The sequence below is a fragment of the Asparagus officinalis genome, chromosome 8 (assembly GCF_001876935.1).
Source record: "Asparagus officinalis chromosome 8, Aspof.V1, whole genome shotgun sequence".
Taxonomy (NCBI): Eukaryota; Viridiplantae; Streptophyta; class Magnoliopsida; order Asparagales; family Asparagaceae; genus Asparagus; species Asparagus officinalis.
The window spans coordinates 79,272,684-79,296,032 of NC_033801.1; the positions used below are offsets into that span (position 1 = coordinate 79,272,684).

The 23,349-nt window shown below is 35.7% G+C and overlaps 3 protein-coding genes and 1 pseudogene across 3 annotated transcripts; 2 read left to right on the forward strand and 2 right to left on the reverse strand.

The window, feature by feature from the left end:
* Positions 1,164 to 3,205, forward strand: LOC109820546. Its single transcript, XM_020386704.1, has 2 exons — positions 1,164 to 1,589; positions 1,687 to 3,205. The coding sequence occupies exon 2, from the start codon at positions 1,693 to 1,695 to the stop codon at positions 2,959 to 2,961; it is 1,269 nt and encodes a 422-aa protein (XP_020242293.1). The 5' UTR covers positions 1,164 to 1,589; positions 1,687 to 1,692; the 3' UTR covers positions 2,962 to 3,205.
* On the forward strand, positions 5,670 to 6,346 carry LOC109820547 (5'-adenylylsulfate reductase-like 3). The gene has a single exon (XM_020386705.1). It carries the CDS (start codon positions 5,685 to 5,687, stop codon positions 6,147 to 6,149), a length of 465 nt encoding a protein of 154 aa, XP_020242294.1. The 5' UTR covers positions 5,670 to 5,684; the 3' UTR covers positions 6,150 to 6,346.
* On the reverse strand, positions 6,540 to 12,860 carry LOC109821419 (pentatricopeptide repeat-containing protein At4g39952, mitochondrial). The gene is made up of 4 exons (XM_020387605.1): positions 10,179 to 12,860; positions 8,763 to 8,908; positions 7,312 to 7,608; positions 6,540 to 7,076 (listed from the first exon to the last, which is right to left on the reverse strand). The coding sequence occupies exon 1, from the start codon at positions 12,858 to 12,860 to the stop codon at positions 10,329 to 10,331; it is 2,532 nt and encodes an 843-aa protein (XP_020243194.1). The 3' UTR covers positions 6,540 to 7,076; positions 7,312 to 7,608; positions 8,763 to 8,908; positions 10,179 to 10,328.
* The window catches only part of LOC109820582, an 8,754-nt pseudogene continuing 8,030 nt past the window's right edge, over positions 22,626 to 23,349 (reverse strand).

The following is a 23,349-nucleotide window of genomic DNA, read 5'->3' on the forward strand; positions in this document are numbered from 1 at the left end:
TCATCTGACGAAGAAGAATGAAAATAACGGGTTGAGGTTGCACTCAATGAGCAAATACCTTCTCATTAGTGGATCGGATAAGTTTAAGCAATTACCAGAACTAATATTTTTAAACAAGCTACCATCAACTAAAAGAACGATTTTAAGAAACATATAAAATTTTGAATAACAGAAATCTTTCATATACAGTGAGTGACAGTACTATAAAAATTCAAAAAACAATATAAGATGAGACTTAAATACTTTTAAGTTTTAACTATAAATTAAAGCCTATCTCTATTACAATTTGCAAAACTTTCTCACTTTTCACTTTCACACTAATACTACGAAAATTATAGCCAAGTAGCATGAGAACGTGCATCAATTATTATAAGCCAACACGGGGACAAAATGTACCTAGAATTACCATAAAGGCCACTTCAGTGTTATGCCAAAAGGCAATATTCAAACTTATCACTATGTGATACATTTAATACTATATTGTAGGTTTAAACAAATCACTTCACTCCATATTGGGCTTATGAGGATTTTTAACATTTAAAAACACTTTTTCCCCTTAAAATATCACTTGCAATTTCCACTAGTTCGAAAAGCAATATACTATGCCTTAAACATTTTCTTAAAATTTATCATCTCTCTTTCATGAAAAAAAAATTAGAGTATTCATGATTCCATATCAATTTAGTTACTTTCGATAATTATGAAACTCTTCAATAAATGTCATTTGAACAGTAAATTTCCTAAAATTGAACTAATAACTACAAGCTTACAATATGTAATTATGTATAAATATTCTAATACTAAAGATTCTGTACATAAACTATTTTTACCTGATTTATTTATTCTTTATTAATCTATGAACTCTAAAGATTTCTTTTCTGAACTATATCATTTTGGACATAAAAAATAATAGTTTAGGAAAATATGGATCAAATGATAATTTTCTCATTACTTTTTTTCTGTTAAAACTCTCTTATAGTCTTCAAACTAAACCTTTTAAGGACTTGGGGGGTAAAGATAATTTTTCCCAACAAGTATTTTCTGCAACTCATTTATGTGCTTTAAAACTAATTTCCTGAATTACAAGGGGCTACAGGAAATTTCTCAGTTTCCTCTTGTCCTACATCTGCTTATTGTATGCACCCGAACCCAAATGGGTTTAGTTGGCTTAGAGCAAGTCCAGCAAGCTCCCAGTTAGGAGTCCTAGTCATCAAGCTCTCAAGAGCTCTCAAGCAATTTGGTATAAAAAATTATAAAAATAGGCCTTGGGAGCATCTCCTTATTTTATGGAGCTCCAACAAGCTCCTAGTTAGGAGCTCCAACAATATCAAAAAAACCCCTCTTCTATTTTAATATTTTACCCATTACTTTTAATTATATTTAAACCTCTTGTATTTTATTTCTAACCGTTGGATACGGTCTTCGAGGGAGCGCACATGGTCTTCGAGCTAGCCCGCGGCTTTCGAGGGTACGCACACGGTCTTCGAGGTAACGCACACGGTCTTCGAGGGTACGCACACGGTCTTTGAGGTAACTCGCGGTCTTCGAGGGAACGCACACGGTCTTCGAGGTAGCTCGCGGTCTTCGAGGTTAAGCTCGAACTTCGAGGTATCGCAAACTTTGACCGTCAACCGACTGATTCCTATAAAATTCGATGCCTTCTCACCCCAACTCATCATCTCCCAGAACAAAATGTCTAGCTCATCTAGCTCAAGCGATGATGAAACGATGAAAACGTTCTTTTTTATGGGAGCTGCTGTCGTCGCGGAAGAAGAACAAGGGAAAGGTTCAACTTCAGTTCAACACAAAAGATGTACCGTGCTCCATCGATACCGACTGGAAGGCCACAATCGGTTGTTCCAAGATTATTTTGCTGACACACCAACATATCCTCTTCATTATTTTCGTCGAAGATTCAGAATGTCGCGTTCGTTATTCCTTCGAATCCACGACGCTGTCGTCGAACATGACAAGTACTTCGTCCAAAAGAGGAATGGTGCTGGACAGTTAGGACTATCTAGCCTTCAAAAGATTACTGCAGCTATGCGGATGCTCGCATATGGAGCATCCGCTGACGCCGTTGACGACTACGTTCGGATCGGTAAAAGTACGTCGCTTGAGAGCGTGAAGAGGTTCGTTCGATCGATTATCAACATCTTTGGGGAGGAATACCTTCGTTCACCGACTAATGACGACGTTGCACGCCTGCTTGAGGAGGGTTCACAACGAGGTTTTCCTGGTATGCTTGGGAGCATCGACTGCATGCACTGGGTATGGAAGAACTGTCCAACCGCCTGGCAAGGTATGTATACTGGGCATTTTCATGAACCTACAATTATTTTGGAGGCCGTAGCTAGCAAAGATCTTTGGATATGGCATGCCTTCTTTGGACTGCCGGGGTCTCACAATGACCTCAATGTGCTACATCGTTCACCGGTTTTCGCACAACTTGCGGAGGGAAGAGCTTCACCGTGCAACTATACTGTTAATGGCCACGAATACAATATGGGATACTATCTCGCCGACGGGATTTACCCAGAGTGGTCCACATTAGTGAAGACTATTCCAGCACCACGAGGAAACAAGCATAAATACTTTGCTCAACAACAAGAGAGCGCAAGAAAAGATGTTGAGCGAGCTTTTGGCGTGTTGCAAGCTCGATTTGCGATTGTTCGTGGACCAGGACGTTTCTGGCAACCTAGTGTGCTGAAAGACATCATGACAGCTTGCATCATAATGCATAACATGATCGTTGAAGATGAACGAGATTGTCAATTGGACAACAACTTCGACTTTAATGATTCGATACCAGTCGTTGAACCTTCTCATGTGCAGACGGTGCCTCTAACTGAGTTCATCCAAAATCATCATCGGATCAGGAACACGCAAACACACAAATCACTAAAGAATGATTTGATCGAGCATCTGTGGCAGCTCAAGGGATCCATCGACGAGGATTAAGTTTCTTTATGTCTAATGTAATTTCAGCAAAGAAGTTCGAGTTGTTGTACTACGCCAATTTTCTTTTCAATGAAGTAGTTGTTTTCATTAAATGCCAAAATTTTCAACTTCAAGTAGAATCATAAATCTAATACAAGATAATTAGGAAGAACTAATTAGGATGCGATGCGAGTACAATCATAAATCTAATACAAGATAATATATGATAATTAGGAAGAACCCTTAGACATCCACCTCTCCAATATCTCTGCCTGACGCATTTCAAAGTATTGTCGTTGAACTGAATTGAGTGTTGAGAGATCCATCTTCATGATATCGTCATCTTGTTTCTTCTGTTTTAGATCCATTTTTTGATTGGTGGTTTGCTTCATCCACGCGAAAGCCTCTCCCATGATGGACGTAGCGGACTCAGAGTTTTCCACATTTTGTTTCCTCTTGAGCATTGCTGCTTTCCTCCCTTCAGGCCTTACTAACACATCATCCGAGTCAGTGTTCAACTCGATGGGGGTTGCTGGAGAGGAATTGTTTGGTGAGGAATCAGAGTTTGTGGTTCTTCTCGACTGTGATCGAATCTTATTGTAAGTTTCCATTTGTTGGATCCACTTTTGATGATGACGCAACTCAACCCAGCAATGGTCAAACACGAATGGTTTACCATAAAGAGATTGGTATAATTCTTTTACTTCTGCAGTCTACACAAGAGTTAATTTTAGAATAATCAAACATAATTAAACATATTGAATCTGAGCAAAAATAATCAAACATAATTAAATATTTACCTGGTCAATAATTCCCGTACCAGATCTTTGTCTTCCTTCAATCTGAGCAACGCACTCGCAGAACTTGTTGACGGACAGTTGAATCGTTGACCAACGATGCATCATTTGGTTTGGCGTGGGCTCGCTTGGAATCGGTGGGTATAGGACTAAAAATAGTCGTTAGCTCGCGGCTGCCACAACTTAATCCTTTGTGTTGCCCCGTACCTTGGATGGCGTTCTTTGGCTCGTGTTCAGCAAGCGAGACACAAGAAGCTTTCCTGCGTGGACAGTGCAATTTTCGGACCGCGTGTAAGCCTTCTTCTTCTTTGTGGTCGGTGGTTTCTTTGGGATGACCACTTGTTGGTGGTTGGGCGATTGCGTACTCCGATGGGGAGGTTACTTTCTTTAGACTTGTCTGTATTAGAACGGCGGGTATAAGGTCGATCCGTTCACCGGACAAGGAGGTGCGAATATAGTTTTGTGAGGATCCATGGAGATTTTGTATAATTTGATAGGGAATGATTTTGGCAGAGAGTCTTGATTGTGGGGATGGATTTGTGAATTGAATTGGGATGCATTTATAGATGATTTTTACAACAGTAAATTTTCAACAGACAGCTGATTTTTTAAGCGTCCTATATTGTTCACAACGGGTCACAATTTTCCAACGGCTGCATTTTCACAACGTTCGGGATTTTTATTTCAACTCACATTTCAACGAAAATTTCTACAACTCAAAGTTTTCACCTCAACACACAGACCCAACCCATTCGTAGGACATTGTAAAAAAGTAAACTTCATCTTTCTCCCTTCGACAACAGAACCCAACCCAATTTCGTCGACATATCTCCGCCATCTCCGCCATCATTCCATCAATCTCCGCCGTATCATCTCCGCCATCAGTCTCTCGATCCCAACCGCGTCCTTCGTCGACATCATCGGTCCGCCATCTCCGCGTCATTCCGCCATCATACCATGCTCTAAGCCATATCACCGGCATCAGTCTCGATCCAATCCGCGGCCTTCGGCGAACATCATCTGCCATCTCTCGCACATCCATCTCTTCCGCCATCATCCATCATCTCCGCCTATCATCTCGTACGGATTTGGGGAGGGGTTTTTTTGTAATCGAAATCCCGAGGGTGGAGCCTCCCAAGCGCTCCACAAACTTATGGACGCGCTTGGGCAAGCTACTCGAACAGCCTCCACGCCACGTCGGATCTTGGGACGCGGGTGGAGCGATGGGCCTGTGGGAGGGTGGTGAAGCAGAAGCTGGCCCAGTCCGATCTCTGGAGCGGCTCTGGGAGTTGCTGCCCATGCTCTTAGGTAGCGGGGTGACCACCACTGGTGAAACCCTCAGCCAGAGGGGGATGCGGCAAATCATACACACACCTTTGAATGTCTATTCCTGTCTTCTACCCCCCCCCTTAAAACCCCCTCTCTCCTCTCTCCCCCTCCTCCTCCTCCTCCTCTCCCTCCCCAACACACACACACACACCCCCACACACGCACACACACACCCCACACACACACGCCACACTCACCAAACAAAGCTCAAAATTTCTTTTTCTGTTTCTGTTCATGAACTATGAAGGATTATGCCAAGTTATATAGGATTTCAATGGTCTTTGAGTTTTGTAACTCCAATTCCTATTTAAGAATATTAAACGCCTAATTGAAACCCTAACTTATTACTGAGGTGTTTCTTCTTTGATTGAATAATGATGCGTTCTGATGATAATCTTTACTGCCTTTACATATTGCCTTTTAAGGATTTTATTAAACTTTGCCCATGTCATGCTAAGTTTGTCTTGTGGACTGCGGCTGCCCTCTCTAGTTGATGACATCCAAGAAAGCATGTAAAGCTTAAGTTAGTCATAGAGCATTGAAGAACCAATATGTAGCCAGCATTTCTAATATTTATTGTTCTAGTAATAGCAGTGTTACTGTAGCTTCTCATTTCTAATGTATGTTACACAAACAGGCCTTAAGCCTGCTACACTGGATCCAGCATTTGTGCACAGAGCAGCAGATTCACCAGACCTTCCTGAACCTGAGGATGTCACAGAGCAAGAGAACTGCCCATTTTTGTGGGCGAGGTCACCTGAGAAGTTGCTTCAACAAGATACCTATCTGGCTCTTGCGAGCTCCTTCGTGCTACTGAAGTTACTCTACCTCCTTATTCCAACGCTCAATGCATGTGCGGAGAGAACTTGGAGGAGGCATATTCGATATGCCAGCCTTCTGAGCTTGTGGGATCATTTCCAGGCTTACCTTCAGGAAGCCAAGCAGGGTTTAAACAGGTTGAATCCGCGCAAGAGAAGCAATCTTCAGGAAGGGGCAATGAATGCAAAGGCATGGGCATCCAAGTCATTGGCAACGGTATCCTTTAGGGAACCAAGCACTTCAAGAACACAACCAGCAGGTTAAGGAAGCATGAAATCTTTTTTTTTTTTTTTTTTTTTTTTTTTTTTTTTTTTTTTTTTTTTTTTTTGTAACAGCGTGTTTTAGTGTTATGTAACAGTTTTTTGTATAAAGATCAAAAGTTTGTTAAACCCCTTGGGTTGCTTGCCGTAATTCTTTGGTGCAGCCTCAGGATAATAAAGATCATTTTAATATTTTAACTATTGCTTACTCTTTACATGTACTGATGGAAGGTCAACTTGCCTTCCCTTTGTATGGTGCTTTGGCATGTACGTTTATGGGTCTACAAACATGTTTGAGTGCATATTCGCAGTTTTTGTTCGAGTGCATATTCACAGTTAAAATTATCAGCACTCATGGTTATCGTGCTTGTGTTCGGTTTGGGTTAGCAGCACCATGCTTCAATTGGATGCAAATCTACATGGCGAATGTTTACCAGGATGGCAGTGGATGCATTGTAGTTTTTTGAGTCCTATAAACACAAACACAAATCATTCTAACTTGTTCAGACTACAGTCCCCTCTGCGTATTACATGCCAGAGTAGCTTGGAAAGAAATGGATATTTTTAGTGAACAGAACTGCATATTGTCCAAATAAAATTAATTATCAATATTTTGGTTGAATTTGGATTCTAATTCTTATGCGGTTAAGCAATGAATATCACACATATTGAACTCCAAAACTTTGCATTGAGAGATACATTCAGCAGATTGAAGATACATTCTGATGCTCTGCATTATAACTATCGTTTGTATTTATAGAGATATTGAACGTCCATGTTCGCCAATAGAACAATCTGCAAGAGCCATTGTACTGATGGTAACTCTTTGATCAACCCAAAAACAGGCAATTATTGTACTGATCTCATCCTTTACTTTCGACAACCATATAAGCAGTGGATCTGATCCACTTGAAAGTTCTCTTCCTTCCAACTGTATTTCAAGATCAACGAAAGAGAAACCATCATTTCAACCGGTGCACTTGAAGGAAATGGTAGATAAACAAAACTGTAGATTTTATCAGTAGAATCAAACCACCACAACTATCATGGGGTTATTTGATTCAACAGCAGAAGTTCACCAGAAAAGGTTTTAATAGACAAGTGCTCAAAATCATCAAAACAATAGGCAACAAGTATAAAGTTGTCCATAGAAACTCAGAGATTACCGGGTGCATTCTGTTTTCTTTAGGACATAGGTAACAGTGGGAGTTCATAAAAGCCACGAGTTCCATAAACAATGAGACTTAAATTAGGCTCCATCTCTTTGTCAAGTTAAAAAATAATCAACAGTCTGCAAGACAATGTGAGTACCCCTGTATAGATTCTATGGGATAAAAATAACATTGACACAATAACAAGCAATATCTTACCATATTTTGCTGATGTTAATATCATTTGGCTTCTGCAACAGCTTCCTTGTTCACAATATGTCATCACAGTAGTTCTCTAGAAAGATGATAATACTGGACGAAGTAATGAAAGAAAAGCATATAAGAGCATCCATCTTGATTTTAAGCGCAGAAATCTAAGAATAGATTAATGATCCAATTACTAATTTGCTATCAGAATTATGTCTCCTTAGTTGTCATTGTGACATATTTCCCCAATATTCTTTAATGGAAAAAATATCAAAACTAAAACAAAGCATTTAAAATAAAATACTACTAAAATTTAATCTAAATAAAAAAGAAACCAATAGTGATAATCTTGTTGTTTATTAGCAAAAATCCAGGTGGCACACACTAGCTCACACTAAGTCAAAACCTCAAGGTGTAAAATGGAAAAAAAGAAAAAGAGTTTTGATTCAGTATGGTAATTTGTTGTCATAGTGATAGACTCAATAACGGAAACAAGAAGCAGCCCAAAATTTTAAGACCAGCTAAATGATTTATAATCTTCAAATCCGTCAGGGGTGAACCCAGGATCTCCAAGCAGCTAGGGACAATCAATCATAATGATGTAAATGACTTTTTATATTGAATAATTAAATATTAATGCATGTCTAATGCCATATTAGCAAGCTCCTCATAGTTAACTTCATTTACTATATGCTTTAGTGATAATGAAAATTAAAATCCAGGTAGGCACTTGCACCACCCCGCCTCAACATGGCTGTGCCCACAAATTCTATGAAAGGACATTGTAATGCCCATATGTTTAACTTAATAGAGAGCACTTGGAATATGTCGGACGTGAAAATCTATATCAAATTGGTCAATTAGTGAAATGTCATATGATCATCGTGTGTTAAGTTGCCTATTAGACTAAGGAGGGAAGCTGAGTATCCAAGTAGATGATAAAATTAACGGATTATGGGGAGATTAAAGTTTTACAATTAAATGCTGAAGTAAATGAAATTAACGGAATAATCTTCATATCTCTCAAAGCATATTAGATGGTATGAGCTACCTTCTATATCACATGTTATGAGGCATACTAAGAATATGTGTACATGGGCATATTGGTATATTCGGGTATCTCAGATAGTTTTACCAGTATTGTATCTATTTTAAATGGATATTGGATGAAAATTAGAGCTAATGAAATCTATAATGTCATAAATAAATTATAGCTGGACCATGGTTCAGACAAAATAACTAACAAGAGTCAGAAGTACCTTTAGCTCCCTGCTCAGCACATTAAAAAAGGTAAGGTTAATCTGATTGTTCCTTATTGGTCTAGCTCAACTTTGATGATTCTTCTCATACCATTCGATTAGCACTGCTTTGTTGTTAGACAGTAGATGCAGGATCTTCTTTGTACCTGTAAAACATTGAAACATGTTTGTCAGGGAATATGTTACCGTCAAGCATCAGTTTACTTGAAGGATGTTAAACTTCTTGAATTTTCAAGGCAATTTTATCTAGCGCTTCAGTTTAGAGAAATGAACCAGACAGCAAAATATTTACTAAGCAACTGAGGTATCCAAATTCTTGATATTAAGCTTCTATTAATTAAGGTTCCAGCATGGTTTACAAGAAAAAAGTTTATTGTATTAAAAAAATTGCTTATGTTACATGTAAGATTTGGAAATTGCAATTATCCACAGACAAGCAGACAATAAAGTTAAAAAGAAAAACCGCATTAACAATTTCTGGAGTTATCAAATGAGAGGCATTAAAAAGAAATGTATATATCTTGCTTTTCAATTATATCAGATAATTAATTCTGAAAATTAACAATGATGATGGAATCTGTAAGACATTGATGCAAAAGAAGATTGTGTTCTCATCTTTAACATTAAAAACATATTAAATTACTGAGCATTAACTATTAGAATATAAAATTATAATTCTCAAACCAAAACCTCAGAGTTTTGGTTTAGTGACAGGGACTTTAAGATCTTAAAAACCCTGTCACCACGCCAAACCTACGAAGTTGAGGGTCCCCCACATGTTAAGGGTCCTTTCATGGGCTAAAACCTCGATTCAGAAACAATATTTTCTTAATCAGCTTTACAAACTTGTGGCTAGTAAGGTTCGAATCTGGGTTGCTCTAATACCATCGTAAATCATCGTAAATACCTGCCACTGCACCAAAGCTCCAAAGAAGTGGTGACAGTTGAGGGCAATAATTTTACATTTTAATACTAACTCTGCTTTCTACTAAATGTGCTTGCTTGTGTCAGGTAAGAGCACACCTAACAGGACAGTGATAGACTGAGCTTAACCAACATAGGCCCCGATATGACATAGATTTGGGCTTATAAACTTATTCAATTGCAAAAAATAATGCTTCCTTGAATCAGATGCTGAGTTGATGCTAAAGCATCAAATGTGGCTATTTAGATAACAACATCCCTTCCTACAATTTCCTGTACTATATCCCATCAGCTTCTGCTTATATTTTATAACATCTTCTCGGAGAAATTTGAGTAGTTGGTTAAATATATAATAAGAAACGGAAAAGAGGTTGCATTTAATATATATTGATAATACATTGAGTGTGTTTGCCCTTGAGCTAATGTAAATGAGAACTATGCCAAGTTGCAAATGCATGTGAGACTATAAAAATAATTGAAATAATGATTTACCAGATCACATATGTGATGGTTTCCGTGTTGATACACATGAACAAACTCCTCTGTTGTAGGAAAGAATATCATCAGCTGCCATCATTTTTCAGATTCATAATTTTATACAAGCCATATAAGTTCTCCATTTTTCTTCTCTGTGAAATAACTCTATTCCTCCAACATCCTTCCCAGAGCCTCAAGCACCAAATCTACTTCCTCAGACTGTATATGAGACTTCTCTCCCACTACAAATACATGAATTCTTCCTTCCATCTCAACCGAGCTCCAACCAGCCCTCTTCTTCACTCCCCTACACTTCATTACTCCTCTCAAGCTCTCCACTTCTTTCCACCTCCCATAGCAACCATACATATTTGACATCAGAACGTAATACCCCTCATTCTTGGGATCAAATTCAAAAGCTAAATTTGCTATTTTCTCACCCATCTCAACATTATTATACATTCGGCAGGCACCAAGCAAGGCTCCCCAAATTCCTCCGTCAGGTTCAATTGGCATTGACTTGATCAGCGCTTCAGCCTCGTAAAGATTCCCAGATCGACCAAGAAGATCAACCATACAAGAATAATGCTTTAATGTTGGTTCAATAGAGTAGGTTTTTTGCATTATATCAAACAAATTCTTACCGTCATCAACCAATCCTCCATGACTACAAGCGGAAAGAAGAGCAAGGAATGTGACTCCATTAGGTTTCACACCTCTTCTTTCCATTTTCTCGAATATCTCTAGTGCTTCTCTAGCATTCCCATGTATCCCATAACTTGAAATCATTACGTTATAAGTAACAACATCTCTATAAAGCATAGAATCAAAAAGTTCTCTTGCTGTATCAAGTTTCCCACATTTGGCATACATATCAATGAGGGCAGTGTAAAGAGATGCATCAAACTCTTGTCTTAATTCCTTTATATGCTCGTGAATCCATTTTCCTTTATGTAGGGCTGCCACATGAGAACAAGCTGAGAGAGCAATCAACAGAGTAGTGGAATTAGGCTTCACATTCTCAAAGAGCATTTGGTCAAACAGCGATAAAGCATCGTTAGAATGTCCAACTTGTGCATAAGCTGAAAGCATTGAATTCCAAGTAATAACATCTCTAGGCAAATTATCAAAAATCCTTCTTGCAAGGTCTAGTCTCCCACATCTACCATATAAGGTAATGAGAGAATTGCAAACTGATGGGTCTCCACAAATTTCACTCTTTATTGTGTAACAATGAATAGATTGGCCTAAAAGCAATGCACCCAACTGGGAACATGATGAGATTGCAAAGATCACGCTACTGATACCAGAACCCATGCCTGGACAACTAAAATGTATTTCCCTAAAGAGGTCCAAACACTTGGCATCCAGACCTCGTTTTGAATATTCAGAAACCATCAAGTTCCATGACTCCAGATCTTGACTACTCGTCATATGTAAAAAAATTTCTGCATCATCCAGCAGCTCAAGCTTACAATACATGCAAATCAAAGAGTTGACAACCAATTTATACAATTCAAGGTATCTTCTTAATATAATCCCATGGAAGGCCTTTGCTCCATAGACATTATTACCATTAGCAAAGCCCGCAAGGAAGCAACTTAGAAAAACTCCATCGGGTTCCATCCCAGAGTCCATCATCTCTCGGAATAGCTCCAAGCATTCCTTAACAAGCCCCTTTCTAGCATGAACACCCACAATTGAGGTCCACGACACGATATCCCTCTCGGGTAACTCCCTAAACGCCCTACACGCTTCCTCCAAACTCTCACATTTAGAGTACATCGCAAGAATTGTCGATTTAATATCACGAAATCCCTCAGTCCCAATCTTAAAAGAAAACCCATGCAAACATTTTCCTTCCATTATCGCCCCCAATCCCCCGCACGCCTGAATCCCTCCCTCCAGGGTTCTATAGCTCGGAAGGACACCACCCTGACACATCTCACGAAGACGAACCAAACCCATTTCACTCTTCCCATTACTCACACAACCAATCACAATGGCCGTCCAAGCAACTACATCTCTCTCACGCATTTCATCGAACAACTTAACCGCATCCCAGACAAGGCCACACTTTGAGTACATGTACACCAAGGCTGACCCAACACCAGAAAGCCCAAGCTTAACAGAAAGCCCATGAATGGACGTTCCGAACACGACATGTTGTAGCTCGGCGCAGGAGGATGCGACGATGGGGACAGTGAAATGGTCGGGGTGGGGACCGGAGGAGAGCATTCGGGTGCAGAGGGAGAGGGAGGAGGAGAAGAGGGAGTTGGAGTAATGGGATTGGATGATGGAGTTCCACAGGAAGGGGTCTGGGGAGGGGGAGGCAGAGAAGACGAGGGATGAGAGGTCAGGACGGCGGAAGGAGGAGTAATATAGAACCGTCTCTGATCCCCTTTTAGGAGTCCATTGTACTTCATTTTTCACTATAGCTGAGAAGGGCTCAGGATTTTCTTCCTGATTAACTTCATTTATCAGATTGTTGACCAGGCCTTTATAAAAGGCTTTAGATGGGCTTGGGCTTTGAGCCTGACTACTAGAGTAGTTCTTTTTGGCTATAGTTCTCCATGAACTTGGCTCAAGATTTGAATTTTCAAAAAATTCGTAAGGACTATAAGCCCTCTGAATATTTTGATTTTGGGGTGAACCCCTGCCTCTCCCCCCTCTTGAAGAGGGATTATTCCGCTTCATTTGTACCCTGTAAAAATTCACGAGTAAGAAAATCAGGTAAGTAATTATTACTACCTTTAATATATTCGATTTTAAATTCATACATAGCTAGTTCAGCTTGCCACCTGTCAAAGATTTGTTTAGAAACAAGATTTTTAACATCTTTTTCAATCACACTCTTAGCAGAGCTACAGTCAATTCTTAGAAGAAATTCTTGATTAAGAATGTCATCTCTAAATTTAGATAAGCATTTAATGATAGAAAGCATTTCTTTCTTTATAGTGGAATAATTAAATTGGGTTTTATCCCATTTACCAGAGGTAAATCTAATTAATTGCTCTTTATTAGTAGTTGGATTAATTTGTTTAAGGATACCTCCATAGCCTAAATTAGAGGCATCAGTTTCAACAATTTTAAACCATTCAGCGTTTGTTAAATGAGTACAAGGTAAACATTTAACAAATGAGTACAAGGTAAACATTTAACATTGGTTTTTATTCTTTTAACAGCTTCAGTATGCTAATCTGACCATGGTTTAGTGTTCTTTTTTAATCTATTATATAAAATAGCTGTATCTTGAGCTAGATTTTTATAATAATCAGCAATATAATTAAGGGAGCCTAAAAATCTTTGTAGTTGCTTATTATCACTAATAATATCAGGAAACTTAGAGGCAAACTCTATACTTCTATCGATAGGAATTATTGTTCCTTTATGAATATTATGACCTAAAAATCTTACTTGGGTAAGAAATAATTTCATTTTAGGAGCAGATACTGCTAATCCATTTCTTATAGCTAAAGTCCTGAATATTTCTAAGTGTTTGACGTGTTGGTCAAAATTTTGAGAAAATATCAATATGTCATCTATATATGACAGAATGAAACCCGTATAAGGAATGAATATCTCATTCATGATATTTTAAAACTCAGAAGGGGCATTTTTTAATCCAAAGGGCATAACATTTCATTCATAATGTCCGAATGGAACAACAAAAGCTGTTTTATATCTATCTTTTTCTTCAATTTGGATTTGCCAATATCCTGACTTTAAGTCAAATTTAGAAAATATTTTTGCATTATTAATGCGATTTAATAAGTCTCTTTTATTAGGAATAGGATATCTTATCCATTTTAAGACTGTATTTAAGGGTTTATAATTGATAACAAGACGAGGTACTCCTCTTTCTTGTTCAGCAGCATTATTAACATAAAATGCTGTACAACTCCAAGGAGAATATGATTTCCTTATTAATTTTTTCTCTATAAGAGAGCTTATTTTATTTTTACATAAATCTAGATATTCTTTATTCATCTGACAAGGTCGAGATTTTGTAGGAATATCTTTTTCATTAAAATTCTCAATATATGGTAGAGAAACAATATGTTTCTTTCTTTCCCAGAATGCGTTTGGTAGATTACTACATATAGTAATCTTAAATTTATCTTCTATTTGAGTTATTAACTCTTTTTTTATTTTAATTTGTTCTTCTATTTGAACAAATAAAACTTCTTCTTTCAGAAAATTAATTTGGTTTTCTTTGAGAATAACTTTTCTAACTTCGTTTAATAAACGAGTTTGAGGATCTGAAATAAATTCAAATATTATTTCATTGTTTTTATAAGTAGCTTTAATACATTTAGTATCTACCTGAACAATAGGCATAATATTATGTAAAAAGGGAGTTCCTAATATAATGTCTTGCGATAGGTTTTTAACAAGGACACAAGGAATAGGTATACAAGTTCCTTGAACACATATGTGAGCATTCGGTAACTTATATTTAACATTTAAATTGTTCCCATTAGCACTACTCAGAGTCTGAGTAGTAATTTCAAAAAAATTTGAAGGTATTATTCCTTCATTAATACAATTTAAGTCTGCACCGCTATCTACTAAAGCTATAAGATCTGGTATAACAACCTGTTCTGCTATGGCTAAGGTAATTTTTATATACCACTTTTGAGAGGTAACTTGTTTTAAGATTTGTAAAAATTCTGTATTTTCATTCTCTTGTTATTTTCTGATATTATCAGTGTTTTCTGATTTTCTTCATTATTTATTTTATTTAATATATATTTATTTTCTTGTTTAAGATTTTTAACTTCTTTTTTCAAATCTTGAATTTCTTTATTTAAATTTGATAAAGAAAGTGATTTTGATGTGGAAGCCTGATTCTTTTGTCTTTTTAGGACTTCCGACATAGAGTAAACATTTTCAATATTTGGTTTATCAATTTTCTCTTTGGTTTTTAAAAGAGATTCTATTAATTCTCTTTTTGTTTCAAAAGATATATCTTCAGATATAATTTTAGTAATTAGCTCTTGATTTGAGGATATCATATTAATGGATAAACCATTCATATTAACTATTGCTTTCCAGTAGTCAGCATTTTTCTCACAATTTTGAGTATTACATACACAAGGTGTGTCAGATTCTGACTCAGAGTAAGATGATTCATCTTCTTCAGATTCACTATTAATCATTATTTTATATAAAGTCTTTTTAAGACCTTCATCTTCAATGGCATCTATCTTCTTTTTTGTATAACATTTACTAGCATAGTGCCCTATTTTTCCACACTTATAACAATGGATTTCTTTTTTATCTTTTTTAGATTTAAAAGGTTTTTTATGTTTATCCCTTTTATGTTTATCTCTTTTTTCGCTATTTTCTTCTCTGACAAATCTTTTCTTTTTCTTTTTAAAAGAAGAATGTTTATTTTTAAAATCCTTTATAGGTTCTTTATCAACTCTATAAGGTTGATCGAAAGCGAATTGTTCGCAAAATTCTCCTAATTCTTTTCTTTTTGTGAGTCTTTGAGACTTTAATTGATTTTTTAATTTTAAATCATTACATAGGGCTAACCCTTCTTTAATACAAGCATTTGTTAAATACCCATAAGTTAGATTTTCATAAGGAAGATAACCTCCCTGTTCATCTCTTATCTTATTTCTAACTCTATCAGGAAAAAGAGTAGGTAAACCATCAATAAATTTAGATTTCCAATGTTCGCTATTAGCATTATCAAGCATCATAACTCTGCTTAGGAAAGTATCTTTATACCATCTAAAATGGGTTAAAGATGGACATCTAAAATTCTGTAAAAGAGTCCTTATTCTTTCTCCATTATCTTGATATAATCCAGTAAAATGGTGTGTAATTGCTAACATTAACGTATAAATAGCATCTTCTTGGGGAATACCATTAACAATTTTTGTTGCATTCAAAACTTCATCTCTAGCATTAGAGGATAAATAATTATCCCACCATCCTTTAAGGACACCAGTAAAGCCACATGTAATATAAGAAGCAATGATTTTGTCGGTATTACCATTTTGTCTACATATAGTAGAATACATCATCATTCTATGCATAGTAGAATATATAAGAGAGTCAGAAGCTCCATCTATATTCCATTCATAGATGTTCCTTCCATTATAATCACTTTGAATATATGTGTCATTTTCTTCAAATAAAACATCAGTAGGAGTAGGTCTTTTATAGTAATATCTCTCAATTCTTTTTGAAGGATTTTTTATTTTGTTTATTGATGAAAATTGATTTTCTAGTGTTAATAACTCATTTTGGGTTAATTCATCTTCAGATATTTCTTCTTGAGAATTATCATTTTCAGAATCTTCATTTTGAATAAAAGATGAAGTGGAAGCTACCATATTTAGCTTGGAGTTATTAAACTTCTTAGTTAATAATTCTATTATATCAGAAGTTACTTCATCTCCTCTTTTAAAACCTGAAATGTCTATAGGAGGTTTTATCATAACCTTTGCCTCTCTATTATCAGTGTTAATAATCTTATTTGTTTCTAGACTTTTTAATGAAGGTATTACTTCATTAAATTTATTTATTAATTTATCTAAGTCATCTTCAATTCTTATTAATTGGTTTCCTACTATTTGAAGATGTAGATTTGTATAATTATTTTGTTTTATTATTTTATTTAACTCTTTAAGAGTTATATCTGTTGATTCATTTTGTTTAACAAAAGCATTAGTTTCTAGATTACTAGAATGGATTCCAGATATTTTTAAAGCATCTGTTGGAGGATATATAGATCTTATATTCATACCAGTGGCAGATTTCCATTGTTTATAATGTTCTTCTATTACTCTAACTTGATTTGTTTGATTTTGTATATAATACTTTAAAAACCATGGTATAAAATATTCTATTTTTTTCTCTTCTTGCAAGTCTGTATAATACTTGTCTTTAAATTCTAGCTGTTCAGTTTTTGAAAAGCTTTTAAAAAACCATATAATACTTGTCTTTAAATTCTAGCTGTTCAGTTTTTGAAAAGCTTTTAAAAAACCATTGTCTAATTTTTTTTATGTTTTTCTTCATAAAATTCTTTATTAAGAAAGTTTTTTATATCTTTGTTTTCTTTAATATTCATTTTAACCAGGCATTCTAAAACTCATTTCAGAGCTGGTTGGAGAGTTTCTCTCCTTTTCTTTATTGTATAATCCATGAGGAATATTATTTTCTGAGATATTAATGCCTTTAACATCATTCGTTCTATAAGAACCTGATCTAGAAACAGAGACTGATTTTCTAGATGTACTAGTAACATCAGATAATCTAATAGTTCGAGAAGGATTAAATATAATTTCTACTTCTCCATCAACCGTCTGGGTTATTTGATCAATTTCTTGGTTAATAATTGGTTGAGGTTGAACAGCGTTAGGTATGACCCAACTGTCAGGGAAATTTATTTCATCCCATTTAATTTGTCTATTTACAGCAATATTAGATGATAAAACATTAGTTTCAACCAGTACTGTTTTTCCTGGTTTAGAATGAATCTTAGCTTTTGGAGCTAAAGATGTTAATGTTTTATAATGAATTCTGTAAATTATGGCTATAGTCTCAGATCCTGAGATAAAATACCCCTACGTCAATTAACGCCTGGATCTTGTCCTTGAGGTGGTAGCATGATCTCGTAGGGTGGTGGACCGTTCTGTGGTACGCGTAGTACTTTGGATCCGTCACCTTGCTGGCCCCCTCTTGATCCACGATCGTCCGCAACTGGATTTTGTTGTTCTCCAACAAGTATTTGAAGATGCCGGGAACTTCATCATCTTTGAAAGAGTTATTTGGGTCAGTTAAAGATAAACTTAAGTTTGGATAGACATTAAAATAAACTGGCCCATTACAAAGACTGGTTTCCATTATGCCCATTAACAATTGGGTCCAATTTAAACATCTTGCATCTCTTAAACAAATTAATATTGATGCATTTAATCCTTGGAGAGTCAGGGGTCTGAAAGCGACTTGTATTAAGCCTATGTGAATATAATTATATTTGTCCATATAAGGTTCAATATCAGCAGGACTAAGCAATTGTAAAGTTTGTTCATCACGATCTACAGTCGTAGTTCGTTCAAGGGTTTTAATAGTTATTAAAGATTTATAATCCAAAAACCCAATTTTATAAATATCTTTATTAGGGATAGCAGGAATTGTCCATTTATTTAAGGCCTCAATTTCAGAAGTATATTCTGTACTTTGGGCATTTTTTACTCTTTTACCCTTATTAAGGGTTTTACTTAAAGCAGACGAGGAAGGAATTAGTTCTGACATAAAAGATCTTACAGATTTATTTATGTTAAACTTTTCATAAGGATATAAAATTATTATTTTTCTTTCTTTTCTTCAGAAATCAACCTAGCAAAAGGTCTACACGTCTGTCAACGATTTACACTACCCTTTAACGCCATCTCGGCAACAACTGGGTTTTACACTACGCGACTTTGGTGACGTTCCATAGACATAAACTAAGCACATAAAAGAAGAAAGGAAAGAACATATAATAATTTTACATTCTTACAAGAAGTTAAAACACAAATAAATCGTAAGAATATATTTAGCCAAGCATGGCTCTGATACCAATTCTATATATAATTCTAAACATGCATATAATTTATACAATAATTAAAAAGAAGAAGAACTTACAGGGTTCTACGACCCACTCTTAAGATAATAGCTGGATCTTCAATCTTATTTATAGAAATGATCTTACAAAAGACACTTCTTCACACTACAAGCTCACACTTAAACTGGAAAATATAAGCTAAAAAAGAGCACACCCTTACAACAAGCTAAACTTCCCCTTATATAGATGAGGAGAGAATAAAGATATATGATACGTGGCAACTGCACAGACACCGCACTGACATTGCACTGTCAAACGCACTTGGCAAAGCATCTACTTTCTAAAAGGGGCTTTATAAAAGTTCCTTTAGAAAAAGCTTCTTTGAAAGCATCTACTTTCTAAAAGGGGCTTTATAAAAGTTCCTTTAGAAAAAGCTTCTTTGAGAAGTAGTGGAGGAATAGAATCAAATGAGTGGCTAGAAAAAGCTTCTTTGAGAAGTAGTGGAGGAATAGAATCAAATGAGTGGCTCCCCGGGGCTCAGCTCATTAGGACCTGTTAACTTTACATAATTACAAGTCTTTTCCTTTACCTTTTAGGTCAGATGTTGGAGTCTGATTAAGAATCCCCATGGCAGCTTTCCAAATGTCTTCTTCATCTTCTTCTTCTTGTGCATCTGGCAAAGTGCTTTCATCGCCGCAAGAATTAACACTTTTACTGGACTGAGTATCCATGGTGTCAAAAGCTTCGAAAAATTGTCTTTTCATATGATCAAGACATTTTTGTTTAATTTCTTCTTCTGAAGCTTGCGGGTATTTCCGCCTGATTATTTTAGCTAACTGCATCATAGGGTTAACTTTCTGAATCTCTTGAGACATTGAGTTTTCAAGAACACTATGATTTCTTTTTATAATTTCTTCAATATGTTGTACTTTCTCTTCGATATTGATCCCATTCCACCATCTACAGTAGTGGTTCCTTTTAAGGACAGGAAGATGAATATTATCCCAATCAGACTCAAAGGTCCATGTCCATATCCATGGAATTTCAGTTTCAGAAAAGAAGTGAACAGCGCATAGGCCTTCGACAATATTATTGTCTTTCATTTTAGAAATAACAGGGTGAGATTCCACCCAGGCAGAATATAATTTGGATAATGGTTCAGGCAAGATGCTTAATTCAGCACCATAAATCGTCCACCAATTATAGAACCAAGAAGGAATACCCTTTTGAAGAGCTTCTGGACATAGCTTTATTAGCCAAGTATGTTTATTTTTGGGATTCTGGTATAAGAATATATTATAAAAAGCTTCCTTATAATCCCAATAATTGAAGGAATAAACTTGGCTAGAATTCTGAACTTTCACCAAAGGTAGATCTTGATTTGGGTTCAAAGCACATTTTTGAGGTAAAATAACCTCTTTAATTATGCATTTACTAAAATTGGGAGGGATAGTCATATTTTCAGATCCCCAGAAATGGGTTATTTCTATTCCCTTTTGTGTAATTAAGGTCCTCATCCATGACCTAGATTTTAATGACAAAGTGGGATAATAGTTGTCATTTAAATATCTTGTTCTGATATGATCAATATCTTTCATAGAAGAGATATCTTCTGGTTCTAGATATAGAACCGTTTCTGATCCCCTTTTAGGAGTCCATTGTACTTCATTTTTCACTATAGCTGAGAAGGGCTCAGGATTTTCTTCTTGATTAACTTCATTTATCAGATTATTGACCAGACCTTTATAAAAGGCTTTAGATGGGCTTGGGCTTTGAGCCTGACTACTAGAGTAGTTCTTTTTGGCTATAGTTCTCCATGAACTTGTCTCAAGATTTGAATTTTCAAAAAATTCGTAAGGACTATAAGCCCTCTGAATATTTTGATTTTTGGGGTGACCCCTGCCTCTCCCCCCTCTTGAAGAGGGATTATTCCGCTTCATTTGTACCCTGTAAAAATTCACGAGTAAGAAAATCAGGTAAGTAATTATTACTACCTTTGATATATTCGATTTTAAATTCATACATAGCTAGTTCAGCTTGCCACCTGGCAAAGATTTGTTTAGAAACAAGATTTTTAACATCTTTTTCAATAACGCTCTTAGCAGAACTACAGTCAATACGTAGAAGAAATTCTTGATTAAGAATGTCATCTCTAAATTTAGATAAGCATTTAATGATAGAAAGCATTTCTTTCTTTATAGTGGAATAATTAAATTGGGCTTTATCCCATTTACCAGAGGTAAATCTAATTAATTGCTCTTTATTAGTAGTTGGATTAATTTGTTTAAGGATACCTCCATAGCCTAAATTAGAGGCATCTGTTTCAACAATTTTAAACCATTCAGTGTTTGTTAAATGAGTACAAGGTAAACATTTAACATTGGTTTTTATTCTTTTAACAGCTTCAGTATGCTGATCTGACCATGGTTTAGCGTTCTTTTTTAATCTATTATATAAAATAGCTGTATCTTGAGCTAGATTTTTATAATAATCAGCAATATAATTAAGGGAGCCTAAAAATCTTTGTAGTTGCTTATTATCACTAATAATATCAGGAAATTTAGAGGCAAACTCTATACTTCGATCGATAGGAATTATTGTTCCTTTATGGATATTATGACCTAAAAATCTTACTTGGGTAAGAAATAACTTCATTTTAGGAGCAGATACTGCTAATCCATTTCTTATAGCTAAAGTCCTGAATATTTCTAAATGTTTGACATGTTGGTCAAAATTTTGAGAAAATATTAATATGTCATCTATATATGACAGAATGAAATCCGTATAAGGAATGAATATCTCATTCATGATATTTTGAAACTCAGAAGGGGCATTTTTTAATCAAAAGGGCATAGCATTCCATTCATAATGTCCAAATGGAACAACAAAAGCTGTTTTATATCTATCTTTTTCTTCAATTTGGATTTGCCAATATCCTGACTTTAAGTCAAATTTAGAAAATATTTTTGCATTATTAATGCGATTTAATAAGTCTCTTTTATTAGGAATAGGATATCTTATCCATTTTAAGACTGTATTTAAAGGTTTATAATTAATAACAAGACGAGGTACTCCTCTTTCTTGTTCAGCAGCATTATTAACATAAAATGCTGTACAACTCCAAGGAGAATATGATTTGTTTATTAATTTTTTCTCTATAGGATAGCTTATTTCATTTTTACATAAATTTAGATATTCTTTATTCATCTGACAAGGTCGAGATTTTGTAGGAATATCATTTTCATTAAAATTATCAATATATGGTAAAGAAACAATATGTTTCTTTCTTTCCCAAAAAGCACCCAACCAACCAAAAAAAAACCCCCCCCCAACAAAAAAAAAAGTTTATCTATTTGCTTTTTTAACATGGAACTTACCCCCACCTACAATCTTCTCAGTAACAGGCAAGAAATCATGAATGTAACAGATAATTGCACAAAACTAGGATGCAGTCGCAACTACACTCGAAAGCGTGGAGTCCAGGCATTCAAACTTTTTCTTAATTTGACGAGGGAAATGTGAAGCTGTCTTTCTAACATTTTCCCAAATTTAATGACTCATCAAGAGAGCATACACTTCTCTGGAAAGAGTATTGTAGTTCACAGACAGCCATCTTACTGAATGGCTTCGGGACGGCAGGAAAGGCTTGAACCTTACATACGTAGGGGTCTTATGAGCATTTCTTCTCTAATTTAAAATCTTGAAAATTGGCTTTGAAGATCAAAAGATAAGATTCTTGCAGATTTATTCAGAAACTTCCATGGTAGGGTTTCAGCGGTTGCATCAAATCCAAATAAAATCCGAAAATAACAATGATACCAATCTTCGTGTGCAGTGTGCAAAACGTTTGTGGTACAGATACTGATTACCAGCCAATGAATTAATTCTCAAACAAAGCAAGGGTCACCTTTATGACCATAATAAAAATTTTGTATAGCATGAAGAAATAACAGCGCACCTCCAGCCCATGCAGATAATACATGAGCTACAAAACATATTGACCTCCAAAGAAAGAAGATATTCTCCTAGCCCATGCAGATAATACATGCTTCACTTGCAGCAGATGTCACTCTTCAATTCTTACAACTTATTAATAACATGAGCTGAAACATGCAAGGGCGGAAAAATATGAACAGTGTCATAAGTGGCACCTTTCTGATGCATTTATTGAAACATAAATCAAAGCTTTGTCAACATCATCAAAATCATGCTTGCGGGTAAACACTGGTGAGGACTTGCTCAGAGGAAATTCCGAATATCCAGTGACTTCACATCGACCATCTGTTCGTCCTTGAATTCCTCTCTGAATACAAACATTACAGTAAAAGTTAAGGCAATCAAAGTCAGATAACGCTCAGGCATCTGATGAATTCACAAAAGCAAGCATTTCTATAATGAACTTTGATGTTTTCAAGGTTACATTTCAAAAAGGGATATAAATCAACAAATGTGAATGCCAAAATAACAAACAGCACTAATATCCGCCAAAGTGCTCTTGATGCAGGTAAAAAAGTCACAAACCTTTTAAGCTGGGTCTCCATTGCCTCAACAGCATTCTTCTTAATCCCCTCCAGATCTGCTTTAGCAATTTTGAGTTCCAACTCTTCCTCATACTTG

Bases quoted from the DNA above. Each gene is read 5' to 3' on its own strand.
- LOC109821419 (XM_020387605.1), bottom strand. From the start codon at position 12,860: ATGAAGCGGAATAATCCCTCTTCAAGAGGGGGGAGAGGCAGGGGTTCA.
- LOC109820546 (XM_020386704.1), top strand. From the start codon at position 1,693: ATGTCTAGCTCATCTAGCTCAAGCGATGATGAAACGATGAAAACGTTC.
- LOC109820547 (XM_020386705.1), top strand. From the start codon at position 5,685: ATGTATGTTACACAAACAGGCCTTAAGCCTGCTACACTGGATCCAGCA.